Below are 26,028 nucleotides of genomic sequence, written 5' to 3' on the forward strand. Positions count from 1 at the left end.
CCATCGGCCGACTAGACGCAGGCGAATCCAGAACGGCCGTTGCCAGGGCATTCCATGTGTCCCCAAGCACCATCTCCAGACTGTGGGACCGTTACCAGCAACATGGATCAACACGTGACCTCCCTAGATCCGGTCGACCACGGGTCACTACCCCCGGGCAGGACCGCTACATCCGGGTACGCCACCTTCGGGAACGATTGACTACTGCCACCTCCACAGCCGCAGCAATACCAGGTTTGCGCAGGATATCCGACCAGACCGTACGGAACCGCCTACGTGAGGTAGGAATTCGTGCCAGACGTCCAGTTCGAGGTGTCATCTTAACACCACAACACCGTCGACTCCGACTGCAGTGGTGCCAGATTCATCGACAATGGCCTCAACTGCGATGGAGACAGGTGTGGTTCAGTGACGAGTCCCGATTTCTGCTCCGACGTCATGATGGAAGATGTCGCGTGTATAGGCGTCGTGGTGAACGTTATGCGGCAAACTGCGTGCAGGAAGTGGACAGATTCGGCGGGGGTAGTGTCATGGTGTGGGCAGCCATCTCACACACTGGCAGAACTGACCTGGTCCACGTGCAGGGCAACCTGAATGCACAGGGCTACATTGACCAGATCCTCCGGCCACACATCGTTCCAGTTATGGCCAACGCCAACGCAGTGTTCCAACATGACAACGCCAGGCCTCACACAGCACGTCTCACAACGGCTTTCCTACAGAACAACAACATTAATGTCCTTCCTTGGCCATCGATATCACCGGATTTGATCCCAATTGAGCATCTATGGGACGAGTTGGACCGACGCCTCCGACAGCGACAACCACAGCCCCAGACCCTGCCCGAGCTGGCAGCAGCCTTGCAGGCCGAGTGGGCCACCATCCCCCGGGACGTCATCCGTACTCTGGTTGCTTCAATGGGCAGGCGGTGCCAGGCAGTTGTCAACACACGTGGAGGCCACACCCGGTATTGACTCCAGATGACTGTGACCTTGGTGGTGTGTCCTATCACTTACTCACAATGGACTAGAGTGAATTGTGAACAATCCTGCAACATTTGGTAATTATCGGACTCACCATTCAATAATTAAATCAATTCTCCAAATGTTACGACAATGTGGTTTTGCGTTTCTTCTTTTGAAGAGTATATCTTATGTTTTTCTGAATCCAAGATGAGCGGTTAAAATCTGCTCGGTTAAAACAAGAAATGATTTTTACAGTTTTTTTGTACTTTGCTAAGTACACTATAGTTACATGTAATATATTTCTAATATCTAAAACAAATATAAAAAGTTCATCTGCTGACTAAAAATTCATTAAAATTAAAAGTATTAAAGGTAGACTAAACTCCAACAAGAGTGTTGGAAAGATGCATACCCGGACCACCAACAGATACTGACACTTTAACAAATGAAAAACGCGTAATTTTAGAATTAATAAAAAACCGTGATTATTCCTGCTAACTGGGGGCAGCCATTTTGTTTCGTTTTTGTGACATCCGGTGGTATAGCTTGGGGCGAAGTGATGTCAGCTCAGGTCCAACTTCTCTATTATGCAGTGTAAACAAATGCTCTAATTTACGACACGGCACTTCGCTTTCATCAACCTGACTTGTAAAACAACATAAATGACTTGATAGTATAATAAACTATTTAACTAAATATATTTCAGTTTGCATCAATATAACGAAATGGAGTTATAGTATTTTTTTCTTTTAAAAATCCAAAGAAAAAAATGCATATTATTAGGCCTATTGGTAGGATACGTTCGAGCAAAAACAACTACTCACGATACCCAAGTGATAATTTTCTTTTCTCTGGGACTACGTAATTGGTCAGTTTTGTGATTTTAGATGGGAAAGTCTACTTAATCGAGGGTTTTACAGAATTACTTCCAGTAATAAAGCTGGTAAAGTCCATTACGATTTGAGGTTATCAGACAATACCCTGTGATCTTAATAAAAGAGGCACGTCTTTTTAGTGTGTCTAGACACAGTGTCTAGGGACCGTCTAAATATACACCTGCCAATCAAGAACCACAGGAACAGGCCACGGAAAGAAAAGACCAATTAAGCAAGAAAACACTGCGACTATTATTTCAGTACGTGGGTACAAAATATAATAGTTATTTCAACACTTTGACAATGGTGGTTTATTTTGTATTGAAAAATAAACCACATATACACGTTGCTGTGTTACTGGGATAGATATTATTACAGAACATTGTGATGCATCCGCAAAAATCAGGTATGTTTTGTTTCTTCAGTTCGAAGACTAATTCCTGACGTGACACGTTAGGTATTACGTAACCACCAGCTCGCCAGAGGGCGTATTCACTGGGATGGTACAAAATGGCTGCGCCCGTTATATATAATAGCCGCCACATTTAACCGTTTTATTAATTAACTATACAATTATACTTGTTGATATTAAGCAATAATGTGCATTATGTATCGTTGAATATGCATACCAGGCCAAAAGCCTTGCTTTAGCATTCCTTTAAGACTGTTGTCAGGAGTTCAGTCTGTAATGATTTTTTGTTACAAGAAAATAAATCCAGTCTGTAGTGGTCATTTGCTATTATCATTTATTTGAGGTGGGGAAGAAGAAACCAGTTTATTGTTATTTCAACATCACTGAATAAAATGCAAAGTAAATCTGGAATTTGTGTTCTAGCAGATCTGATCACACTGCTACACTGTAATCTGGAATTTGTGTTCTAGCAGATCTGATCACACTGCTACACTGTAATCTGGAATTTGTGTTCTAGCAGATCTAGCACACTGATCTGATCACACTGATCACACTGCTACACTGTAATCTGGAATTTGTGTTCTAGCAGATCTGATCACACTACTACACTGTAATCTGGAATTTGTGTTCTAGCAGATCTGATCACACTGCTACACTGTAATCTGGAATTTGTGTTCTAGCAGATCTGATCACACTGCTACACTGTAATCTGGAATTTGTGTTCTAGCAGATCTGATCACACTGCTGTAATCTGTTTGTGTTCTAGCAAATTTGTGTTCTAGCAGATCTGATCACACTGCTACACTGTAATCTGGAATTTGTGTTCTAGCAGATCTGATCACACTGCTACACTGTAATCTGGAATTTGTGTTCTAGCAGATCTGATCACACTGCTACACTGTAATCTGGAATTTGTGTTCTAGCAGATCTGATCACACTGCTACACTGTAATCTGGAATTTGTGTTCTAGCAGATCTGATCACACTGCTACACTGTAATCTGGAATTTGTGTTCTAGCAGATCTGATCACACTGCTACACTGTCATCTGGAATTGATCACACTGTACACTCTAATTTGTGTTCTAGCAGATCTGATCACACTGCTACACTGTAATCTGGAATTTGTGTTCTAGCAGATCTGATCACACTGCTACACTGTAATCTGGAATTTGTGTTCTAGCAGATCTGATCACAAATTCGTTTGACCATAATATTATAACTGGCTCCTTCACTTATTTCTTAAAATTTAATATGTTTTTTACATGATTTTAAAAGAATATATATATATTCAGTGTAAGTATATTTCCAATCATAGCTAATGAAATCTGAAAATGACAATTGGATTTGTGATATGTAATTTATATTTAATCTAATGTGACTCTGTGTGTGTACTTGCACCGGTACCTGTAATATTAATCTGGATTCAAATGTGTGAATATGTGTTATCATCCATTTACATTTTGTATATTTTTTAATAAAGCATATCCTACCTTTAAACCATATTTACAATGCAGATACTACTTTAGAAAGGGGAGGGCTTGAATGTTCTTTTTTTCACATATTGAAGTTTAATTATGTCATTATACTTTATAGTTTCTGCATAACACTATATGTATGTAACTTGTCATCTTGTTTATTTTTGCAGACTGACATTGATGCGTCTGGCAATATCAAAGGTAATATAGTTGTTTTTAATGCCCATACTTGATTATACTCGCTGAAAATATAGCATTTAGTGTTAGGTTCTAACAATCCATGCTGTGCTATCTGAACTTTGTGTGTTCTATTAACCCCATGGGAAACTCGAGTGTGTCTGTCTTTCCTTATTATTAGGATTTATTTATTTTGGTCTCTTCTTTATGAATAGAAAAAGCAAAATATAAGTCTTCCTTTTATAATGGTGTCAACTTTAACAATTAGCACATGGTTATTGTTTCATGTTTAGTTCCATTTCTCACAAATTATATGTCCTATATCAATGAAATTTGATTTATAGTTTATAGAACCTATGGATGTTTATCACAATGAAAATGAAATTAAAAAAAAACAAGAAAAAGATTTTTGAAAATGTTAATTTTTTTAACGTCCATTGAGATGGACATCAATGGATGCTGTCATGTAAAATTATAGTAGGCAAGACATTTCATAACATGAAATTATTTGTTCCCCCAATTTATCTCATCTGTTTGTTGGCAGCATTTTCTGTATATTTTTTAGAAATCTATGAACAGTACAGCAAATTGAAGCGCCAAAAAAACGAGGTACATGTAAGTGGCATTTAAAATGTTTTTCCATATTGTCATAAAATGAAATTGTATTATGACAGTTTTCACCAACTTGTATTCATATTATAAATAAATTAAAGAAGCTGTTAGCTCAGTCTGTGATGAGTTTTGTCAATGAACTCCAAAAAGTCTAGTCTATATTGGTTTTTGGAATATTTATTCATACTTAATTCCTGTACCATTTGCCATAGTTTGATACCAAATAGCTGATGTATGTTTTGTGCTGGTTTAATATTTTTTACTATAACTTATATAAGCAGTGTCTCAATCCATTCATAAATGCTTGTGTTAAAATATTGGTTATGCATTAAAGCTATCTGTTTTCATTTTAAACAAATATTTTTTCATATACAGTGAAAAATATATAAACTGGATAACGCTGGGGACCTAATATTTATCTGATTTAGACAGGATCCGGTGTTTGGAGGGTCATGTGTTAGAATTTAGAAAATTCAGGGCCATGAAACTTGGTGGGTTTTGACAGGATTCCAGTTAGATCAGTGTCCGATTTAGACATGTTTTACTGTATATATTTTTTCTTTTTTTTAAGGTACAAGATAAGACTGAAAGCAATTCATCATTGTCTGATTTAAATAAGTGTGAAACAGACACTAAGAGTGATGATGAAAAAACCTGTAACCAACCAGATTCTTCCACATCCATCAAGTCACCACCAACAGGTAGCTGCAACAAACTGGTTTCATCCAGTTCCAACAAGTCATTGCTATCCTCAGATATTTGCAGTGAACCAGTTTCATCCCGATCCAGCAAGTCACCATCATCAAACGTCTGCAATGAACCAGTTTCATCCAGATCCAGCAAGTTATCACCAGCACCCTCAGAAACGTCCACTGGAATGGGTGTTGATGAGACTGATGGAAGCAGTTCACATATTTTGACACCTGAGGACATTTGGGGTCCAGCGCTCAACAAAGACTTGTCTGTGTCTGAGAGTCATGGAGAAAAGAGTAAAGAAAAAAAAGAAGTCAAATCTTCAAGTCTACTGGACAAACTGGGACAAAAGTTGTTTAAAAATGAGCAGAAACTTTCCATGCCTGACAGAGTAAGTTGATAAAAATTCAGATACAGCATTAGAACATCTGTGAAAAGATCTGATTGCTATAACTTTTCTGGCCTGTTTGCATTGCTCTTTTCATTGAAAAAAAGGTTTTTAAACATAATTATATTCATTAAACAAAATTAAAAATTGAAGGTCCACTTTCCCCCAAAAATTATAATCATGGGAATTATAATTCTGCATCTATGCCTGCTACTATAGTGTTCTGCCCGCATACATTTCATGGTTATAATTTTATGACCAGTCAATCATTAGGTGTTTTTTTTAACTGATTCATGAGTACCTGCTGGTCCATGACTTTAGTGTACATGGGGATCATGACTATGTTGTAAATGAAGATGATGGCTGTGCTGTACATGTAGATACCATTTTAGCAACAGTAGTGTTTTAGTGTACATGGGGATCATGACTATGTTGTAAATGAAGATGATGGCTGTGCTGTACATGTAGATACCATTTTAGCAACAGTAGTGTTTTAGTGTACATGGGGATCGTGACTATGTTGTAAATGAAGATGATGGCTGTGCTGTACATGTAGATACCATTTTAGCAACAGTAGTGTTTTAGTGTACATGGGGATCATGACTATGTTGTAAATGAAGATGATGGCTGTGCTGTACATGTAGATACCATTTTAGCAACAGTAGTGTTTTAGTGTACATGGGGATCATGACTATGTTGTAAATGAAGATGATGGCTGTGCTGTACATGTAGATACCATTTTAGCAACAGTAGTTTTTTAATGTACATGGGGATCATGACTATGTTGTAAATGAAGTTGATGGCTGTGCTGTACATGTAGATACCATTTTAGCAACAGTAGTGTTTTAGTGTACATGGGGATCATGACTATGTTGTAAATGAAGATGATGGCTGTGCTGTACATGTATATACCATTTTAGTGTTTTACTAGTGTTTTAGTGTACATATTTCAGTCTTTTTATAACGACGGGGTGGGACGTAGCCCAGTGGTAAAGCATTCACTTGATGTGCGGTCAGTCTGGGATCGATCCCCGTTGGTGAACCCATTGGACTTTTTCTTGTTCCAGCTAGTGCTCCACAACTGGTGTAACAAAGGCTGTGGTATGTACTGTCCTGTCTGGGATGGTGCATATAAAAGATACCTTGCTGCTTATTGAAAAGACTAGCCCATGAAGTGGCGACAGCAGGTTTCCCCTCTATATGTCTGACACCATATAACCGCAAATAAAATGTGTTGACTGCGTCGTTAAATAAAACATTTCCTTCCTTCCTTTTTTTTATAAGGACATATCTCAAAAATATTCTGAACATTCTTATGTACTGAAATACATTTAAGAAATAGTGGCTTAGTTCTAATCTCTTTCAGTATTTTATGTATCTTTTTTTTATCTTTCAGAACAAAGTGTTTGGAAGCAGAAGAAGAAACAGGTCAAAACCTAAAGTGGAAACTGGATGCTTGAGGAGTGAAAATAATGTGAATTTTGGTACTCTCTCTACCAGCAGTGATCCAATCAAAACCACTATTAGTGACCATGACAAGACAGAAGTGAACCAATCAAAACATTCTTTACATATTTCTAAGGAACTTCTAGAAAATGAAAAAACTGGCTTGTTAAAAAATTCAGGATGTGCTATGACCACGGATGATAACAGCAAACCGAGATTTAGCTGTAAATCGTCATTGAAAATATCTTCAGTATATAATAAAAAGGTCAGCCAGAATTTTGAGGACAAGGATAAATCTGTAAATGATGATGTTGTTATTCCTAAACATTTCCAGCTGGGTAAAAAGCCACACTTCAACTTTAATAAGAAGCCAGTTCAGTCGATTGAAGAACTGGATTCATTTGATCAAAACTTAGAGCTTGAAGACCAGATACGAGAAGAAAGTCAGAAATTAAGTATTCAAGAGGACCCAGCTAATGATCACAAATTGACTGATTATACTGAATCTACAGTTAGTGGACTGAAAAAGAAATGTTTGAAAAAATCGCCAAATATGTTAAAAAGTTCTGAAAAACCAACAAGACAAAGGAATCGAAGTGAAAAGAAATCTGCGACTTCATATTGCTCTACTGAGAATTTAAACAAGAACAAAACTAGTGGTCAAGAAAGCGGTACTGGTGTTGATATAAATGAAACAGGTATAAATAATAAAACTGGAAAAAAGCAAGTTAGTGATGATGTTTCTGAAAGAGGTGATGCTGTATTTGATGCTTCAAATATTGGAAAATGTGATTCAGAGGAAGATGAAGTGCTTGTAAAAAGAAAACCATCGGCTAGGAAACGGAAATTGACTGGCACAGCTGATTCAGCTAATAAAAAGTTGAAGCAAAATCCAGAAGAAACCGAAGCTGCAAGTGTCAATGTGGGTAGAGGCTTACTGGTTAAAGTACTTGCTTTTCTTAGATTAGTAATCAGTATTTTTTCAGAAAAATATTTTCTTCTGTATTATCCCCTTTTTATTTTCCATGAGCAATAATTTTCATCAATTTAAAAAAAAATGTTTAGGTGGTATTTTCTAGTCAAAATGTTTTCATCAGTATTTTATTAGTCCAAATGTTTTTATCTGTATTTTTCAGTATTATGTTTTCTTCTGTATATTTCAGTCGAAATGTTTTCGTTAGAATTTTATCAGACAAAATGTTTTTATCTGTATTTTATCAGTCAAAATGTTTTCATCAGAATTTTATCAGACAAAATGTTTTAGTATTATGTTTTCTTCTGTATTTTCCAGTCAAAATGTTTTCATTAGTATTTTCTAGTCAAAATGTTTTCATCTGTTTTTTTTATCAGTCAAAATGTTTTCATCTATATTTTCCAGAATGATTATGTTGGATCTGAACCTGTGGCTGTTAGTAAAAAATCACGACCTCTGTCTGCTGCTCCAAGGTCAGTTTTCAAAAATATATAGTACAGAGTTCATACGGGTCATAAAAATCCTAAAAAGTTATGGAATTTGAAAATGTCATTTTACAAGGCCAGGAAAGTCATAGGATTTTTAATTGGGTTATGGAAAGTCATGTAAATTGAAAAATAGTTGATAATTATTATATCAAGAAAAGATAATTAATTTGCATCAAAACATAGTAATGTTATTAGATTATGCCAATGATCGCAGCAAAATTGCTGAAAATCCTTTGAACGGTCATGGAAAATACCTTAAAGTCGAAGGAAAATACCGTAAAAAGTGATGAAAAGTAATGGAATTTTGGTTAATTATAAAGAACGTTAATGGGCCATTCCATGGTAATTATTTAAGCCAGGACGTGACATTCTGACTCTTATGATCTCCTTCACTAAAAATCCTTTTAAAATTGAAATGCAGTTTTATCATTTATAGACTCATTACATATAGTAGTACAAGCATGTCAGGCCTAATTTTGTTTTTGTAAAAAAGAAATTACTTATAAAGTGAAAAGTAAAATGTGCCAGGATGTGACGAAAATGGACATCACTTTTTTAACACTGCACTAAATTCCAAAACTTTGCTCTCCTGATAGAATGTTTGCTTATTGAAATACACTGTTCAACACAATATCCAGTCTATTTCTAAATGCCGTATAGCAATTTAGTAAACAAATATTCTTTATGATGTAACATTTACTTTTTAAAATTTCAGTACGAGCCAGGACGTGACTTTTTGTCCAGTTCATTTATACAACTAATAAATGATATGTATATAAAATACTACTAATGAAACAGTGTTAGTTTATGAAATCAATGATATTTACTTGTTTTAAGTGTTTTCATCATCAAAATAAGTGCATAAAATCCAAATTAATTGAACTGTCATTGTGCAAAAAAACTTTCTCATACAATATTCATATATACTTTTATAACCAGTGACCATACTGTCAACAACACTGTTTATCCTGATGTTGCTAAGTCTGGTGGTTTTTGTCTTACCTTTACAATACATGTACAAACTTAAAAGATGAAGTATAGGTATAACTTTTTCGTTGGCTGCAGCATCAACTTTTGCATTTAGCTCAACATTGATTGTACAAATGTAGCTACATTTCTCATAAATGACAGGTCCTGCATCAGTACAGCTTCACTTATAGTTCTATTTATGAATGTTCACCTCAATGCACAACAAAATTTGTTTTTCAACTTTATTATTTTAAAATTTTAATTTAATTTTTTGAAGTTTAATTTTGTTCTAATGTTTTAAAAACATTTTTAACATGCATTGAGATAGATCTATGCACTATCAATGATACTGAATAAGTTTATGGTAGGCCAGACATTTAATTCTGTAGAAATTTTTTTGCAATTTACCATATATTTTAGAATTAATATATTATTATATTTTGCCTTTTGTTGGTATTTTTATGATCATCTGATTTAATTGGAATTCAAAATATGAACCCTAATCAGTACAGAAATTATAGTTTTTGGACAGTTTCTTCTTTCTGTTCATCATTATCATTCATATTAATATAACTGTTGATGGTTGACAATAGCAAAAATCTCAATGACACTTGTAATTGATTTGAATTCCCCCAACCCAAGTTTTATGATCAACATGTATCTTTATCAATTACATCCTTCACTGGAGAAATGTTGGTTTTTATATTCTAATTCATGTTTGAATACCTGTATCTGCCAAGGAATAAGTTTTAGATTTTAGCAGCACATTGTATTTGAACAATTCTTTGACACAATATTTATTTTACGTGTACACCATTTTGGATTTCACAATATGGAACATTTGGTATAAATACAATATTCTTTAAATTGGTGGATTATCAATAATTCATTGTTTGGTCAAAACATAGAAGCATAGAATTAATTGATAATAGTATTTTTGTATCTACATGAATCCATGTTAAATATTCGAACATGCTCCCCCGAACATCCAGTTTCTCCATTTCCGATTTTTGATGGTGAGAGCAAAAATATTGAAAATAAAAGTAATTTATTTTAGGTACATGTGCATTATCTAGTGCAATTTTTCTATATAGAGAGAGATTTAATACATTTTTAATCTTTACTCAATTTAACATGCCATCTTGAATGTCACGTCCTGGCTCAATGTCACGTCCTGGCTCAAAGTTTGAGGTGGTTATTTTAATCATTTAATACAACCAGACATCATTATACCTGTTACTTGGAACACTGAGAAGAAGGAGAAATAAAAGGGATTTTTATTTCTGAAAAATAGTTTTTAAATAAAACTAACTTTTTTATATGTCAAATCAGCCAGGACGTGACATTAAATATTTTGAAAAATAATTTAAGATATTAATTATGATATGAAAGAAGAGAAAGTAGTATTTTCATATGCAGTATATTTTAGATATGATGTCCTGATATCTAATTTTTAAATTTGACATAACAGTTATGAAATATTACTAAAAAAACAAATGTCACGTCCTGGCTTACAAAAAATATTTTTTCAAATAAAACCATCATTAAAACCATTAAAACAAAAGTAAATTGGCAATAAAAGTACATTTGTATGTGCTTAAGGGTGTTAACTTTAGGCTAAAATAAAAACTTAGTTTAACAGATCATTTTGAAATTTCCACACCCATGGACCAAATACCATGGAATGACCCTAATATATAGTATGTATGTAGAGTCAAACCTGCTCATGTATCCATCTGTCTTAAAGAGTCAGCCTTACTTGTTACTCATATCTAGTGTAAAACAAACTAACCTGCATTTAACAGCAACTTGTCTTAGGAGACCACATCAGTCTTTGCCTATATCTTCTAACAGAGCACAAATTGACCTGTATTAAGCAACCGAGACCACCTTACTATTCTTCCAAATCACCTAATATGGAACATATTGACTTACATGTTAAAGAGTAATTCCATAATAAACAGGTGACTGATGAACACAATCTAAAACTACTTTACTATATGCTTTGTGTCCTCAATAACTCGTAGCAAGTGTTATTCCTTAGTTTGATTTCACCTAAGCACTGGGAAAATATTTGATAAAATACCTATGTTAAAAGTTCCTAATCCCCCCCCTCCCCCCCCCTCAAACAATAATGGCATATTATTCTTGATCATGACTTCATTTGAGTCCAGATTATCTCCGACTTACATTCTTACAAGAGTTAGCCATTTTGATTGGAGACTATACATTTTGGGGTGAGGAACACTTAATGCAGGCTTATTATTGAATATGACTACTTTTATGTTTGTGGAATAGCCGTGTGTAGAGATGCAAATATTAAGAGATAAAAACAAAACATTATTGCTATGGTTCTGACTAAATAGAACTTCAAACTCAGTGTTAATAATAAATCAATGGTGCTGTAACTTCGACAGGTATTATTACTGACAAACCCATAATAAATTGAGATTTGTTTTGTATGATAATCCACACAAAATGGCTGACCACACCCAAATATAGGGCCAACAATAAAAATAAATGATTATACATGGAGACAAATAAAGATGTTTTATTATACTTATGAACATGTAAGAATAACTCTTTGATATGAATGACTTTTATTAATTAAAACTATTTACAGAAAATCATTGGAAACAACTCAAACAAAAAACCCCACCAAACCTACTTGTGTGGTAACAAAATATATGCACAATATAGTGTCAACATTTACCACTGTAACCTGTTGGTCAAGGCAAGACATCTTCAGAAATCAAATTATTGTGTTTTTTAAAAATTATTTCACAAATATTACTCATAAAACTATGATATATTTTTTGTAATATTTAATATTGCAGAAAAAAAGCAGCATCAGCTGATAATTTTGTCCGCCTTAACATGAAAGTTAAAAGGTACATCAGAAAAGATGGCCGCCACTTGTCTGGACCCCAGTACAAGAGGAAGCAATGGAAAGACAAAATGAAAGCTCGTAGCAAGAGCTATGGTGACAAGTGTTTTATATGTAACAAGGAAGGTCATTGGTCGAGGGACTGTCCAGGTAAAATGTGGTTTTTTTATTATTTGTTTTTTAAATTATATTCTTCTATATAATCTTTCAGATATGTTTACTGTAATAGTAGAAATTCCAACCTGAGAAAAATAATTATGTTCAAATGTTGAAAATCATTTTGTGGAGTAGGTTTCGTGGATATGTGTATTCTTTTTCAAGCTGCTGCGAATTTGTTAAATTTACTGAATATTAAACAGTCTGACAAGTCAGGGTTTTTTTTCCTAGTTTTACCCTCTTCCTAAAAAACTCTTTGATCCACCCTTGTTACATTTCATTTGCCAGATTTATTCTAAAATATATTTACTAACTTTCTTTTCAACTTAACCTGACCTCTCACCAGTGGCATCCCCCCCCCCCCCCCTCCATTATAATAGACTGGTCCGAACATCCCAACAGCCAATGAAATGTCTAAAATCTTCTAGTGAGTCCTCTGCTTTCTGTTCTGGTTAATTGACAGCAAATTCCTTCTTTCCCCTGAGCTGGGGTGTAGGATTAATCACCCTTGTTGAACCTTTTATTTTTACATCCCAACCAGTAAACCAAAGGGTGTGGTAGGTTCTGTCCTGTTGGAGAAGGTCCATATAAAAAGTATTGGTGAACAAATACAGTGAAACCATGTATAAACCGGATCATGCCTGGGACTTAATATTTATCTCATTTAGACAGGATCCAGTGTTAGAGGGTTGCATTTTAGAATTTAGAAAATTGGGGACCATGGTTTTGATAGAATTCCAGTTTGTTCAGGGTCCAGTTTAGACAGGTTTCACTGTATATTCAGAGATAAAAAAGCCTCCAGCATTTTGGGCTACCTAAAAACTGTAACACTCTTTACTTTTGAATACCTTGTAAAGTTTTCTGGATTTTTCATCCTGTTTATTCTTTTCTAATAGCTTAAATCCTGCAGGACTATTTGACATTTTGTGTCTTAATGAATTAATGAAGAAAACAAATATTTATTTTTAAAATAAAAATATATATTTTTTAATGATTGTTCAACCTTGATATATATTTTTTTAGATAAAAAGGGAGGAAAACAGATGAAAAACAGTGAGCGAGTTGAAGAAAATGATTTTCCGTCAATTCTAGAGGCAGCTGGTATGAGTCGTGGAAATCCTGCTACAGTTATTTCAGAATCCAACAAAGGTGACATAGATACTGTCTTTTTTATCTATACTATTTTCTCTAATACTACCTTCTTCTTTTTAAAACCTTTCTTTCGCATAAGTCTTTGAAATTTTGAAATGAAAGAAATTGTAATGGTGGTGGGAGTCCATGTGTCTTAATTGTAATAACTTAAGTGACTTAAAAACTGCTTATCTGAGATTGAACTTAATGTAAGGTTTCCCATCCTTAAACAGGGGTTGAAATTTAATTTTTTTACCACCATCCCAAAGGAATATTGAATTTAAAAAAACACTATTCCATCTAAAAATGTACTATCCCTTCAATTATTAATGTACCACTAGTTTTCTTGACTGTGCTACATCACCCTGTACAACATTGCATAACGAACAATTGTTTATATACCAGTCTATGCATTAACTGCGTACTAGCTGGAATTACAAACGAACTCACTCCAAACATTAGTCTTGATCAAAAAGACGTATATTTTGTACTGGTAAGTGCACGAAAAAGGTCTTAGTAGCGCGAGGATTTGTTCTGCAGAAAAATGTAGCTAAAGAAAAAGCGTAAGCGGAATAATCGCAGGCGATTTTCGGTAATCCTTGCTTTATTTTCACTTTCATGACGGAATATTGGAAGAATTGTTTCGAAATTTACTATTTGCAGAATAGCAGAATAGCGTAAAATTTGACCCCAGTTAAAGGAACATTCCTGAGTTTGCTGCAATCTTTATGATGTTATCGATTAACAGAGACTTTCTGATGACATATCAAATATATTTTTCTGCATAAAATATTAGTGGCTGTATATTAAACGTGTTTCTGATCGTTCTAATATTTGTAACTAGGTTAAATTTCATTTTATTTCCTTTTTTTTTTTGTTCGTACGTACAAAATTATTTTAAGACAGAAGATGACCAGAAACACATTGAATATACAGACACTGATATTCTAAACAAGAAAATATATTTAATATGAAAGTTTAATCGTAGAAATATTTTATTAGTCGGAAACATCTAACAATGCAGCAAACTTGGGAATGTCCCTTTAAGGTATACATGTAACTATAACCAGTTTTTGAGCATTTGAAAATTTTGATTTCCATGAAACTAAAAGTTTTGTTGAGCTGTAGTGTAAGTACCCTTTAACCAAAGATATTAACAGTTCTTGTTGACACGAAATAGGCTTAAAATTGCTATTTTTGTACAGTGTTTCAATATTTAAAAATTCAGATTTAAGTGATGTTTGATTTTGGTTCCCCATCTTTCATATGTTAGAGTATTGGCCAGTAGAATTCCTTGGTTAATTAATTTAAAGGGTTTTAAAATACTGATGAAAATTTATTAAAGTTGCAATTTTAGCATGATACTTTGCTTTGCGAATCCAGTGTTTGGGTCAAAGGATTATGAGATGCAGTCTGTAGTACATGATTTTACACATTCCAGACATATCTTTAAAAAAAATCAAAAAATTCCATGCCTGTTTCTTGTTTAAACTATTAATTTTTGTGCATCCAGTTTATGCTTAGCTGTCCTGTTTATAGAAGCTCAAAACAGGTTCTGTATATTACTAGTTGACGCTTGCTAGAAATATGTTTTAGTTGTTGGATGTGTGATAGTTAAAGAAAACGTCAGCCGATCACAAATATATATGCAGTGAAACCCCTGAAAAGACCCTCTGTAAACTTTGTAAATATCAGAACAAATCAGAACCTCTCAAAACCAGACCCTCTGTAAACTTTGTAAATATCAGTACAAATCAGAACCTCTCAAAACCAGACATTATTATTTCAACAAAGAAGGAAGGAAATGTTTTATTTACTGATGCACTCAACACATTTTATTTATGATTATATGGTGTCGGACATATGGTTAAGGACCACAAAGATATTGAGGGAGGAAACCCGCTGTCGCCACTTTATGGGCTACTCTTTTCATTTAGCAGCAAGGGATCTTTTATATGCACCGTCCTGTAGACAGGATAACACATACCACGGCCTTTGATATACTATGCAGTGTATCTTTATATAGTTTTTTAACATTTTCCATTGTGATTACATTTGAGGATTGTCTTATAAGACAAAGTACCAATACAAAGTGACGTCATCAGATATGACGTTCCCTGACTTTATATTGTGATGAATAAACTCATGTTGCTACGGCTGGACCAATACAAAGTGACGTCATCAGATATGACGTTCCCTGACTTTATATTGTGATGAATAAACTCATGTTGCTACGGCTGGACCAATACGAAGTGACGTCATCAGATATGACATTCCCTGACTTTATATTGTGATTAATAAACTCATGTTGCTACGGCTGGACCAATACCAAGTGACGTCATCAGATATGACGTTCCCTGACTTTATATTGTGATGAATAAACTCATGTTGCTACGGCTGGACCAATACAAAGTGACGTCATCAGATATGACGTTCCCTGACTTTATATTGTGATGAATAAACTCATGTTGCTACGGCTGGACCAATACAAAGTGACGTCATCAGATATGACGTTCCCTGACTTTATATTGTGATGAATAAATTCATGTTGCTACGGCAGGACCAATACAAAGTGACGTCATCAGATATGACATTCCCTGATTTTATATTGTGATGAATAAACTCATGTTGCTACGGCAGGACCAATGCAAAGTGACGTCATCAGATATGACGTTCCCTGACTGTGACGGTACATGCTCTTAATTTCTTTTCGCCTGTGGCGATATTAATTGTCTTAGAGGCCGTGTGCAGTTCCAATGCACTTAGCCCAGGTGGGCAACTTGTTACGTGATACCTTTGCGCGACGGTCGTCGAGCTTTTCTAATACACACCTAGCGCAGGTGTGGAGGCCATGTGGCCAATAGTTACGTAATAACTCCGCTAGTGCTGTTTTGACCAGGGGATTGCTCGCGGAATGGCGACAGCCAGTCTGACGATCAGAGAAAAATATGGTGGCTGTGGAAAATCCACATGATACGTGAGGTACCGCCTTGTACCCCCAGGCGATATTCGGAGTTTTGAATAAATAGCTAGGATTTTAGATATATCGGGGAGAAACATAGTAAGGCTTCCAGGGATCGCTGTCCGTCCGGACTGGTAAATAATTTTTATTTCTGCTCTGTGTATAACCTTGATGTGATTGATGTGAATTTAAATATTTTAATACTGTATTATACCAATATTATTTAGACGATGCTGCCGGTCATCTGACACAGTAATCTGTAGGCTCACTGTCCTAAATAATTATAAAAAGCTTAACCAGTCATCCTAGAGGACCTAGGTAAACTGTAGGTTATTGTCTTTATTGTGATAGGTACCACAATTCTGTGTTACAAGGTTACTGAATGAGTAGTTAAGGGTTAATTAAAAATTAACCAGTTAGGAATGGAGTTGTAATTCCTTTATTAATTAAGTTCTCCTGGAAGCGTTTCTCAATTATCACACGTGTGGGTGTTGTGTCACGGTGAAGTGATTAGCATATTGTGTAAACTAGACACCTATAGATTAACTAACTAAGTGATCAGTTCTGGGTTGTTATTATTTGTTGTTGTTAATTAACTACTGCGGCATGTACATTTTGTTGAGCATAATTATTAATTTTTACAGATCTCCAGAAACACACCTTCTATGTTACAATGTAGTGTGTTTTTGTACATCCAAAATTAATGCTGAGAAGACTTAAAACAACAGCAATTAACAACAAACTCAATAGCCTATACACACGTTTCTGACACGGGCAGCTAGCTTACACTGCAAAGAATTGTCAATCTAAGGTCATTGTTCTTAGCCAATCAGAATACGGTATTTGCTTAATTAGCATTAACTGCGGACCCAGTGTGGTGGTAAAAATAGACACTGGTTTTTAGTTCATACTTGCCTTGGATACTTCAGAGAAATACTGCAGGCATGAAATCAATGTTACACACTGTTATTGTTAGACTGCTAAATCTCACTGGTGGTAAAATATTGTGTTACATTTGTGTTTAATTATCTGCAGGAGGTATGACCTTTTAAATGAACTTTGAGCAAACTTGCAATTTCATGTTATTTATAAGGTGACGAAGTTGGGGGTGGGCTTATTTACGAATGCCTGTATCAAAACAGGTGGGCTTATTCAAAGACATGGGCTTATTTCCGGTCAAATACGGTAACTACTGCGGCAGTACATTTGTCAGCATAGATTAATACAGATTCCAAAGTGTATTGTGTTTTTGTTGTGTTTTCTAGTGAACTAAACGTGCTATATTATATATACTTTATATAAGATCTTATCTCTAATCATACCTAGACGAGCCACAAGCGGGTATAACTGCCTGTTACAGAGAGATCTAATAGATATACAGTTAGGAGAGATATTTGGACAATTGTGTTTCATTCAGTTACGGGTATTATAGGATCCCCGTGACACTGACTTTATATTGTAATTAATAAACTCATGTTGCTACGGCTGGACCAATACAAAGTGACGTCATCAGATATGACGTTCCCTGACTTTATATTGTGATGAATAAACTCATGTTGCTACGGCTGGACCAATACAAAGTGACGTCATCAGATATGACGTTCCCTGACTTTATATTGTGATGAATAAACTCATGTTTCTACGCTGGACAGTGACGTGATATGACCCCTGACTTTATATTGTGATGAATAAACTCATGTTTCTACGGCTGGACCAATACAAAGTGACGTCATCAGATATGACGTTCCCTGACTTTATATTGTGATGAATAAACTCATGTTGCTACGGCTGGACCAATACAAAGTGACGTCATCAGATATGACATTCCCTGACTTTATATTGTGATGAATAAACTCATGTTGCTATGGCTGGACCAATGGGATGACGTTAAATTGTATAGAATGTAATGGAAATTTATTTTTTTATTTTTTATTTTCCAAGATGGCCAACTTGACTCTGTGATGGAGACTGACCAGGATGAGATGATTCAAGTAGAAATGTCGATAGTTCGATCTCACCGCGAAGTTGTTATACCACGATCCAGTGTCCAGCCCCTGTTGACTCTGACACCTGATGGTAAAATACCAGGTTTGTTGAATGGTTTCTTTATATAACAACCTCCCAGTACCCAGCCCCTGTTGACTCTGATATCTGATGGTAAAATACCAGGTTTGTTGAATGGTTTCTTTATATAACAGCCTCCCAGTGTCCAGCCCCTGTTAGCTCTGATATCTGATGGTAAAATACCAGGTTTGTTGAATGGTTTCTTTATATAACAATCCCAGTACCCAGCCCCTGTTGACTCTGATATCTGATGGTAAAATACCAGGTTTGTTGAATGGTTTCTTTATATAACAACCTCCCAGTACCCAGCCCCTGTTAGCTCTGATATCTGATGGTAAAATACCAGGTTTGTTGAATGGTTTCTTTATATAACAACCTCCCAGTGTCCAGCCCCTGTTAGCTCTGATATCTGATGGTAAAATACCAGGTTTGTTGAATGGTTTCTTTATATAACAACCTCCCAGTGTCCAGCCCCTGTTAGTTGTTGAATGGTTTCTTTATATAACAACCTCCCAGTACCCAGCCCCTGTTAGCTCTGATATCTGATGGTAAAATACCAGGTTTGTTGAATGGTTTCTTTATATAACAACCTCCCAGTACCCAGCCCCTGTTAGCTCTGATATCTGATGGTAAAATACCAGGTTTGTTGAATGGTTTCTTTATATAACAACCTCCCAGTACCCAGCCCCTGTTAGGTCTGATATCTGATGGTAAAATACCAGGTTTGTTGAATGGTTTCTTTATATAACAGCCTCCCAGTACCCAGCCCCTGTTAGCTCTGATATCTGATGGTAAAATACCAGGTTTGTTGAATGGTTTCTTTATATAACAACCTCCCAGTACCCAGCCCCTGTTAGCTCTGATATCTGATGGTAAAATACCAGGTTTGTTGAATGGTTTCTTTATATAACAACCTCCCAGTACCCAGCCCCTGTTGACTCTGATATCTGATGGTAAAATACCAGGTTTGTTGAATGGTTTCTTTATATAACAGCCTCCCAGTGTCCAGCCACTGTTAGCTCTGATATCTGATGGTAAAATACCAGGTTTGTTGAATGGTTTCTTTATATAACAATCCCAGTACCCAGCCCCTGTTGACTCTGATATCTGATGGTAAAATACCAGGTTTGTTGAATGGTTTCTTTATATAACAACCTCCCAGTACCCAGCCCCTGTTAGCTCTGATATCTGATGGTAAAATACCAGGTTTGTTGAATGGTTTCTTTATATAACAACCTCCCAGTGTCCAGCCCCTGTTAGCTCTGATATCTGATGGTAAAATACCAGGTTTGTTGAATGGTTTCTTTATATAACAGCCTCCCAGTACCCAGCCCCTGTTAGCTCTGATATCTGATGGTAAAATACCAGGTTTGTTGAATGGTTTCTTTATATAACAGCCTCCCAGTACCCAGCCCCTGTTAGCTCTGATATCTGATGGTAAAATACCAGGTTTGTTGAATGGTTTCTTTATATAACAACCTCCCAGTACCCAGCCCCTGTTAGGTCTGATATCTGATGGTAAAATACCAGGTTTGTTGAATGGTTTCTTTATATAACAACCTCCCAGTGTCCAGCCCCTGTTAGCTCTGATATCTGATGGTAAAATACCAGGTTTGTTGAATGGTTTCTTTATATAACAACCTCCCAGTACCCAGCCCCTGTTAGCTCTGATATCTGATGGTAAAATACCAGGTTTGTTGAATGGTTTCTTTATATAACAACCTCCCAGTACCCAGCCCCTGTTAGGTCTGATATCTGATGGTAAAATACCAGGTTTGTTGAATGGTTTCTTTATATAACAGCCTCCCAGTACCCAGCCCCTGTTAGCTCTGATATCTGATGGTAAAATACCAGGTTTGTTGAATGGTTTCTTTATATAACAGCCTCCCAGTACCCAGCCCCTGTTAGCTCTGATATCTGATGGTAAAATACCAGGTTTGTTGAATGGTTTCTTTATATAACAACCTCCCAGTGTCCAGCCCCTGTTAGCTCTGATATCTGATGGTAAAATACCAGGTTTGTTGAATGGTTTCTTTATATAACAGCCTCCCAGTACCCAGCCCCTGTTAGCTCTGATATCTGATGGTAAAATACCAGGTTTGTTGAATGGTTTCTTTATATAACAGCCTCCCAGTACCCAGCCCCTGTTAGCTCTGATATCTGATGGTAAAATACCAGGTTTGTTGAATGGTTTCTTTATATAACAGCCTCCCAGTACCCAGCCCCTGTTAGCTCTGATATCTGATGGTAAAATACCAGGTTTGTTGAATGGTTTCTTTATATAACAGCCTCCCAGTGTCCAGCCCCTGTTAGCTCTGATATCTGATGGTAAAATACCAGGTTTGTTGAATGGTTTCTTTATATAACAACCTCCCAGTATCCAACTATTGTTGACACATCTGATGGTAAAATACCAGGTTTGTTGAATGGTTTCTTTATATAACAGCCTCCCAGTATCCAGCCCCTGTTAGCTCTGATACCTGATGGTAAGATACCAGGTTTGTTGAATGGTTTCTTTATATAACAGCCTCCCAGTACCCAGCCCCTGTTAGCTCTGATATCTGATGGTAAAATACCAGGTTTGTTGAATGGTTTCTTTATATAACAACCTCCCAGTATCCAACCCCTGTTGACACATCTGATGGTAAAAGACCAGGTTTGTTGAATGGTTTCTTTATATAACAGCCTCCCAGTATCCAGCCCCTGTTAGCTCTGATACCTGATGGTAAAATACCAGGTTTGTTGAATGGTTTCTTTATATAACAACCTCCCAGTGTCCAGCCCCTGTTAGCTCTGATATCTGATGGTAAAATACCAGGTTTGTTGAATGGTTTCTTTATATAACAGCCTCCCAGTACCCAGCCCCTGTTAGCTCTGATATCTGATGGTAAAATACCAGGTTTGTTGAATGGTTTCTTTATATAATAGCCTCCCAGTACCCAGCCCCTGTTAGCTCTGATATCTGATGGTAAAATACCAGGTTTGTTGAATGGTTTCTTTATATAACAGCCTCCCAGTACCCAGCCCCTGTTAGCTCTGATATCTGATGGTAAAATACCAGGTTTGTTGAATGGTTTCTTTATATAACAGCCTCCCAGTGTCCAGCCCCTGTTAGCTCTGATATCTGATGGTAAAATACCAGGTTTGTTGAATGGTTTCTTTATATAACAACCTCCCAGTATCCAACTATTGTTGACACATCTGATGGTAAAAGACCAGGTTTGTTGAATGGTTTCTTTATATAACAGCCTCCCAGTACCCAGCCCCTGTTAGCTCTGATATCTGATGGTAAAATACCAGGTTTGTTGAATGGTTTCTTTATATAACAACCTCCCAGTGTCCAGCCCCTGTTAGCTCTGATATCTGATGGTAAAATACCAGGTTTGTTGAATGGTTTCTTTATATAACAGCCTCCCAGTACCCAGCCCCTGTTAGCTCTGATATCTGATGGTAAAATACCAGGTTTGTTGAATGGTTTCTTTATATAACAGCCTCCCAGTACCCAGCCCCTGTTAGCTCTGATATCTGATGGTAAAATACCAGGTTTGTTGAATGGTTTCTTTATATAACAGCCTCCCAGTACCCAGCCCCTGTTAGCTCTGATATCTGATGGTAAAATACCAGGTTTGTTGAATGGTTTCTTTATATAACAGCCTCCCAGTGTCCAGCCCCTGTTAGCTCTGATATCTGATGGTAAAATACCAGGTTTGTTGAATGGTTTCTTTATATAACAACCTCCCAGTATCCAACTATTGTTGACACATCTGATGGTAAAATACCAGGTTTGTTGAATGGTTTCTTTATATAACAGCCTCCCAGTATCCAGCCCCTGTTAGCTCTGATACCTGATGGTAAAATACCAGGTTTGTTGAATGGTTTCTTTATATAACAGCCTCCCAGTACCCAGCCCCTGTTAGCTCTGATATCTGATGGTAAAATACCAGGTTTGTTGAATGTTTTTTTTATATAACAACCTCCCAGTATCCAACTATTGTTGACACATCTGATGGTAAAAGACCAGGTTTGTTGAATGGTTTCTTTATATAACAGCCTCCCAGTATCCAGCCCCTGTTAGCTCTGATACCTGATGGTAAAATACCAGGTTTGTTGAATGGTTTCTTTATATAACAACCTCCCAGTACCCAGCCCCCGTTAGCTCTGATATCTGATGGTAAAATACCAGGTTTGTTGAATGGTTTCTTTATATAACAGCCTCCCAGTACCCAGCCCCTGTTAGGTCTGATATCTGATGGTAAAATACCAGGTTTGTTGAATGGTTTCTTTATATAACATTTTCCCAGTATCCAGCCCCTGTTAGCTCTGATATCTGATGGTAAATACCAGGTTTGTTGAATGGTTTCTTTATATAACAACCTCCCAGTACCCAGCCCCTGTTAGGTCTGATATCTGATGGTAAAATACCAGGTTTGTTGAATGGTTTCTTTATATAACAGCCTCCCAGTATCCAGCCCCTGTTAGCTCTGATATCTGATGGTAAAATACCAGGTTTGTTGAATGGTTTCTTTATATAACAACCTCCCAGTACCCAGCCCCCGTTAGCTCTGATATCTGATGGTAAAATACCAGGTTTGTTGAATGGTTTCTTTATATAACAGCCTCCCAGTACCCAGCCCCCATTAGCTCTGATATCTGATGGTAAAATACCAGGTTTGTTGAATGGTTTCTTTATATAACAGCCTCCCAGTACCCAGCCCCCATTAGCTCTGATATCTGATGGTAAAATACCAGGTTTGTTGAATGGTTTCTTTATATAACAACCTCCCAGTACCCAGCCCCTGTTAGCTCTGATATCTGATGGTAAAATACCAGGTTTGTTGAATGGTTTCTTTATATAACAACCTCCCAGTATCCAACTATTGTTGACACATCTGATGGTAAAATACCAGGTTTGTTGAATGATTTCCTTATATAAAAAGCATAAAAGCATTGTAAAATATTTGTCAGGGCATTTAGGATAACAAAACTTGGAGGATTGGAAGTAAATGGATTGGAGAATTCAGACACGTTAAGAATATTGAGATCCTTTGAGGATTAAGGTCTCATATAAGAACTTAATGTAAAATGTCCTGGCTAGTCCACGGGACTATTGGGCAAGTGCCAGAGTACAGAGGTCAGGTTAAGTATTTTATGAAAAGAGAAAATGTTTATGGTTGGCATACCGGCCTCGGTGGCGCAGTGGTTAAGCCATCGGACTATACGCTGGTAGATACAGGATTCGCAGCCTGGTAACGGCTCCCACCCAGAGCGAGTTCTTAAGAGCTCAATGGGTAGGTGTAAGGCCACTAAACCCTCTTCTCTCTCATTAAATACTAACAAACTAACAACTAACCCACTGTCCCGGACAGACAGCCCAGATAACTGAGGTGTGTGTCCAGGACAGCGTGCTTGAACCTTAATTGGATATAAGCACAAAAATAAGTTCAAATGAAACGAAATAAAATTGTTGGCATTTTAAAATAATTTTTCAATTAATATCAAGGTTTGCTTTAGATTACTTTGAATTGCTGAATCTATAGTAAATAAATGATTCTCTTTGTTAGGTTTTTCAAATTATTGTCTTCACTGTTTCAATTTTAAAAGTAAAACAATTTGTACTTTCAGAAAATGTTCCAGAGATATACAAAGGCCTCAAAATGTTTGGTTTTGATGAATTTCGACCAGGACAAGAGCAGACTGTGAAACGAATACTAGCAGGTAAGCACACCTTTATTCAGTACTTCAAAACGAATACTTACAGGTAAGCACACCTTTAATCAGTATTTCAAAACGAATACTTGCAGGTAAGCACACCTTTATTCAGTACTTCAAAACGAATACTTACAGGTAAGCACACCTTTATTCAGTACTTCAAAACGAATACTTACAGGTAAGCACACCTTTAATCAGTACTTCAAAACCAATACTTACAGGTAAGCACACCTTTAATCAGTACTTCAAAACCAATACTTGCAGGTAAGCACACCTTTATTCAGTACTTCAAAACCAATACTTGCAGGTAAGCACACCTTTATTCAGTACTTCAAAACCAATACTTGCAGGTAAGCACACCTTTATTCAGTACTTCAAAACGAATACTTGCAGGTAAGCACACCTTTATTCAGTACTTCAAAACGAATACTTGCAGGTAAGCACACCTTTATTCAGTACTTCAAAACGAATACTTGCAGGTAAGCACACCTTTATTCAGTACTTCAAAACGAATACTTGCAGGTAAGCACACCTTTATTCAGTACTTCAAAACGAATACTTACAGGTAAGCACACCTTTAATCAGTACTTCAAAACAAATACTTACAGGTAAGCACACCTTTAATCAGTACTTCAAAACCAATACTTGCAGGTAAGCACACCTTTAATCAGTATTTCAAAACGAATACTTGCAGGTAAGCACACCTTTATTCAGTACTTCAAAACGAATACTTGCAGGTAAGCACACCTTTATTCAGTACTTCAAAACGAATACTTGCAGGTAAGCACACCTTTATTCAGTACTTCAAAACAAATACTTGCAGGTAAGCACATCTTTATTCAGTACTTCAAAATTAATATTTGCAGGTAAGCACACCTTTATTCAGTACTTCAAAACGAATACTTACAGGTAAACACACCTTTATTCAGTACTTCAAAATTAATATTTGCAGGTAAGCACACCTTTATTCAGTACTTCAAAATTAATATTTGCAGGTAAGCACACCTTTATTCAGTACTTCAAAATTAATATTTGCAGGTAAGCACACCTTTATTCAGTACTTCAAAACGAATACTTGCAGGTAAGCACACCTTTATTCAGTACTTTTTTCGAGTTGGAAAAGTGGTTTTCGCCAAGTATTTTCACTTGAGAACAATGATGGAACATCACGGTCATGTTCAGGAATTGACAGCTGATTGTGACAGTTAATTTAATAATAAATTTGACTGTTTTACAACAACGAAAATCATAAAATATTGGGATTGGGATATGATTTGTATTTCATTTCCAAAACATAAAGAAATGCGAAAGGTAAGAGAGAAATAAACAATGCTAGTTATTATCTGGACTGTTATACTGACAGTCCCTGGTATAAATCCTGTCAGCGGAGATTTTTTATTTGTTGTACACATGGTGGTGACAAGTACACATAAATATACTAAAAGGCAAAAGTTATTGTGACACAAAAGACAAAGATAATTGATGATAAGTTTTTACTGCCGTGTATGAAACGTAACATGGAAAGAGAAATGTCCAATGATATGGAAATGAGCAATAGTCCATGAAAAGGGCGCAACTGCCATATGCAAATGAGCCACATCACTAGAGGGGGATCAGAGCGAAGTTCACACAGGAGTGTGTCCACC

General features: G+C 36.2%; 1 protein-coding gene across 1 annotated transcript in view; it reads left to right on the forward strand.

Annotated features, from left to right (window-relative positions):
• Window positions 1–26,028, forward strand: part of LOC121389337 — a 46,264-nt gene that overhangs the window by 2,307 nt on the left and 17,929 nt on the right. The window contains exons 3-11 of the mRNA XM_041520933.1: window positions 3,898–3,928; window positions 4,470–4,519; window positions 5,088–5,600; window positions 6,994–7,965; window positions 8,422–8,489; window positions 12,311–12,510; window positions 13,540–13,665; window positions 18,551–18,697; window positions 24,296–24,388. Of these exons, the coding sequence (XP_041376867.1) occupies window positions 3,898–3,928; window positions 4,470–4,519; window positions 5,088–5,600; window positions 6,994–7,965; window positions 8,422–8,489; window positions 12,311–12,510; window positions 13,540–13,665; window positions 18,551–18,697; window positions 24,296–24,388 (2,200 nt within the window). The remainder of the gene's footprint in view (window positions 1–3,897; window positions 3,929–4,469; window positions 4,520–5,087; window positions 5,601–6,993; window positions 7,966–8,421; window positions 8,490–12,310; window positions 12,511–13,539; window positions 13,666–18,550; window positions 18,698–24,295; window positions 24,389–26,028) is intronic.

This window comes from Gigantopelta aegis, chromosome 14 (assembly GCF_016097555.1).
Source record: "Gigantopelta aegis isolate Gae_Host chromosome 14, Gae_host_genome, whole genome shotgun sequence".
NCBI classification, from domain to species: Eukaryota; Metazoa; Mollusca; class Gastropoda; order Neomphalida; family Peltospiridae; genus Gigantopelta; species Gigantopelta aegis.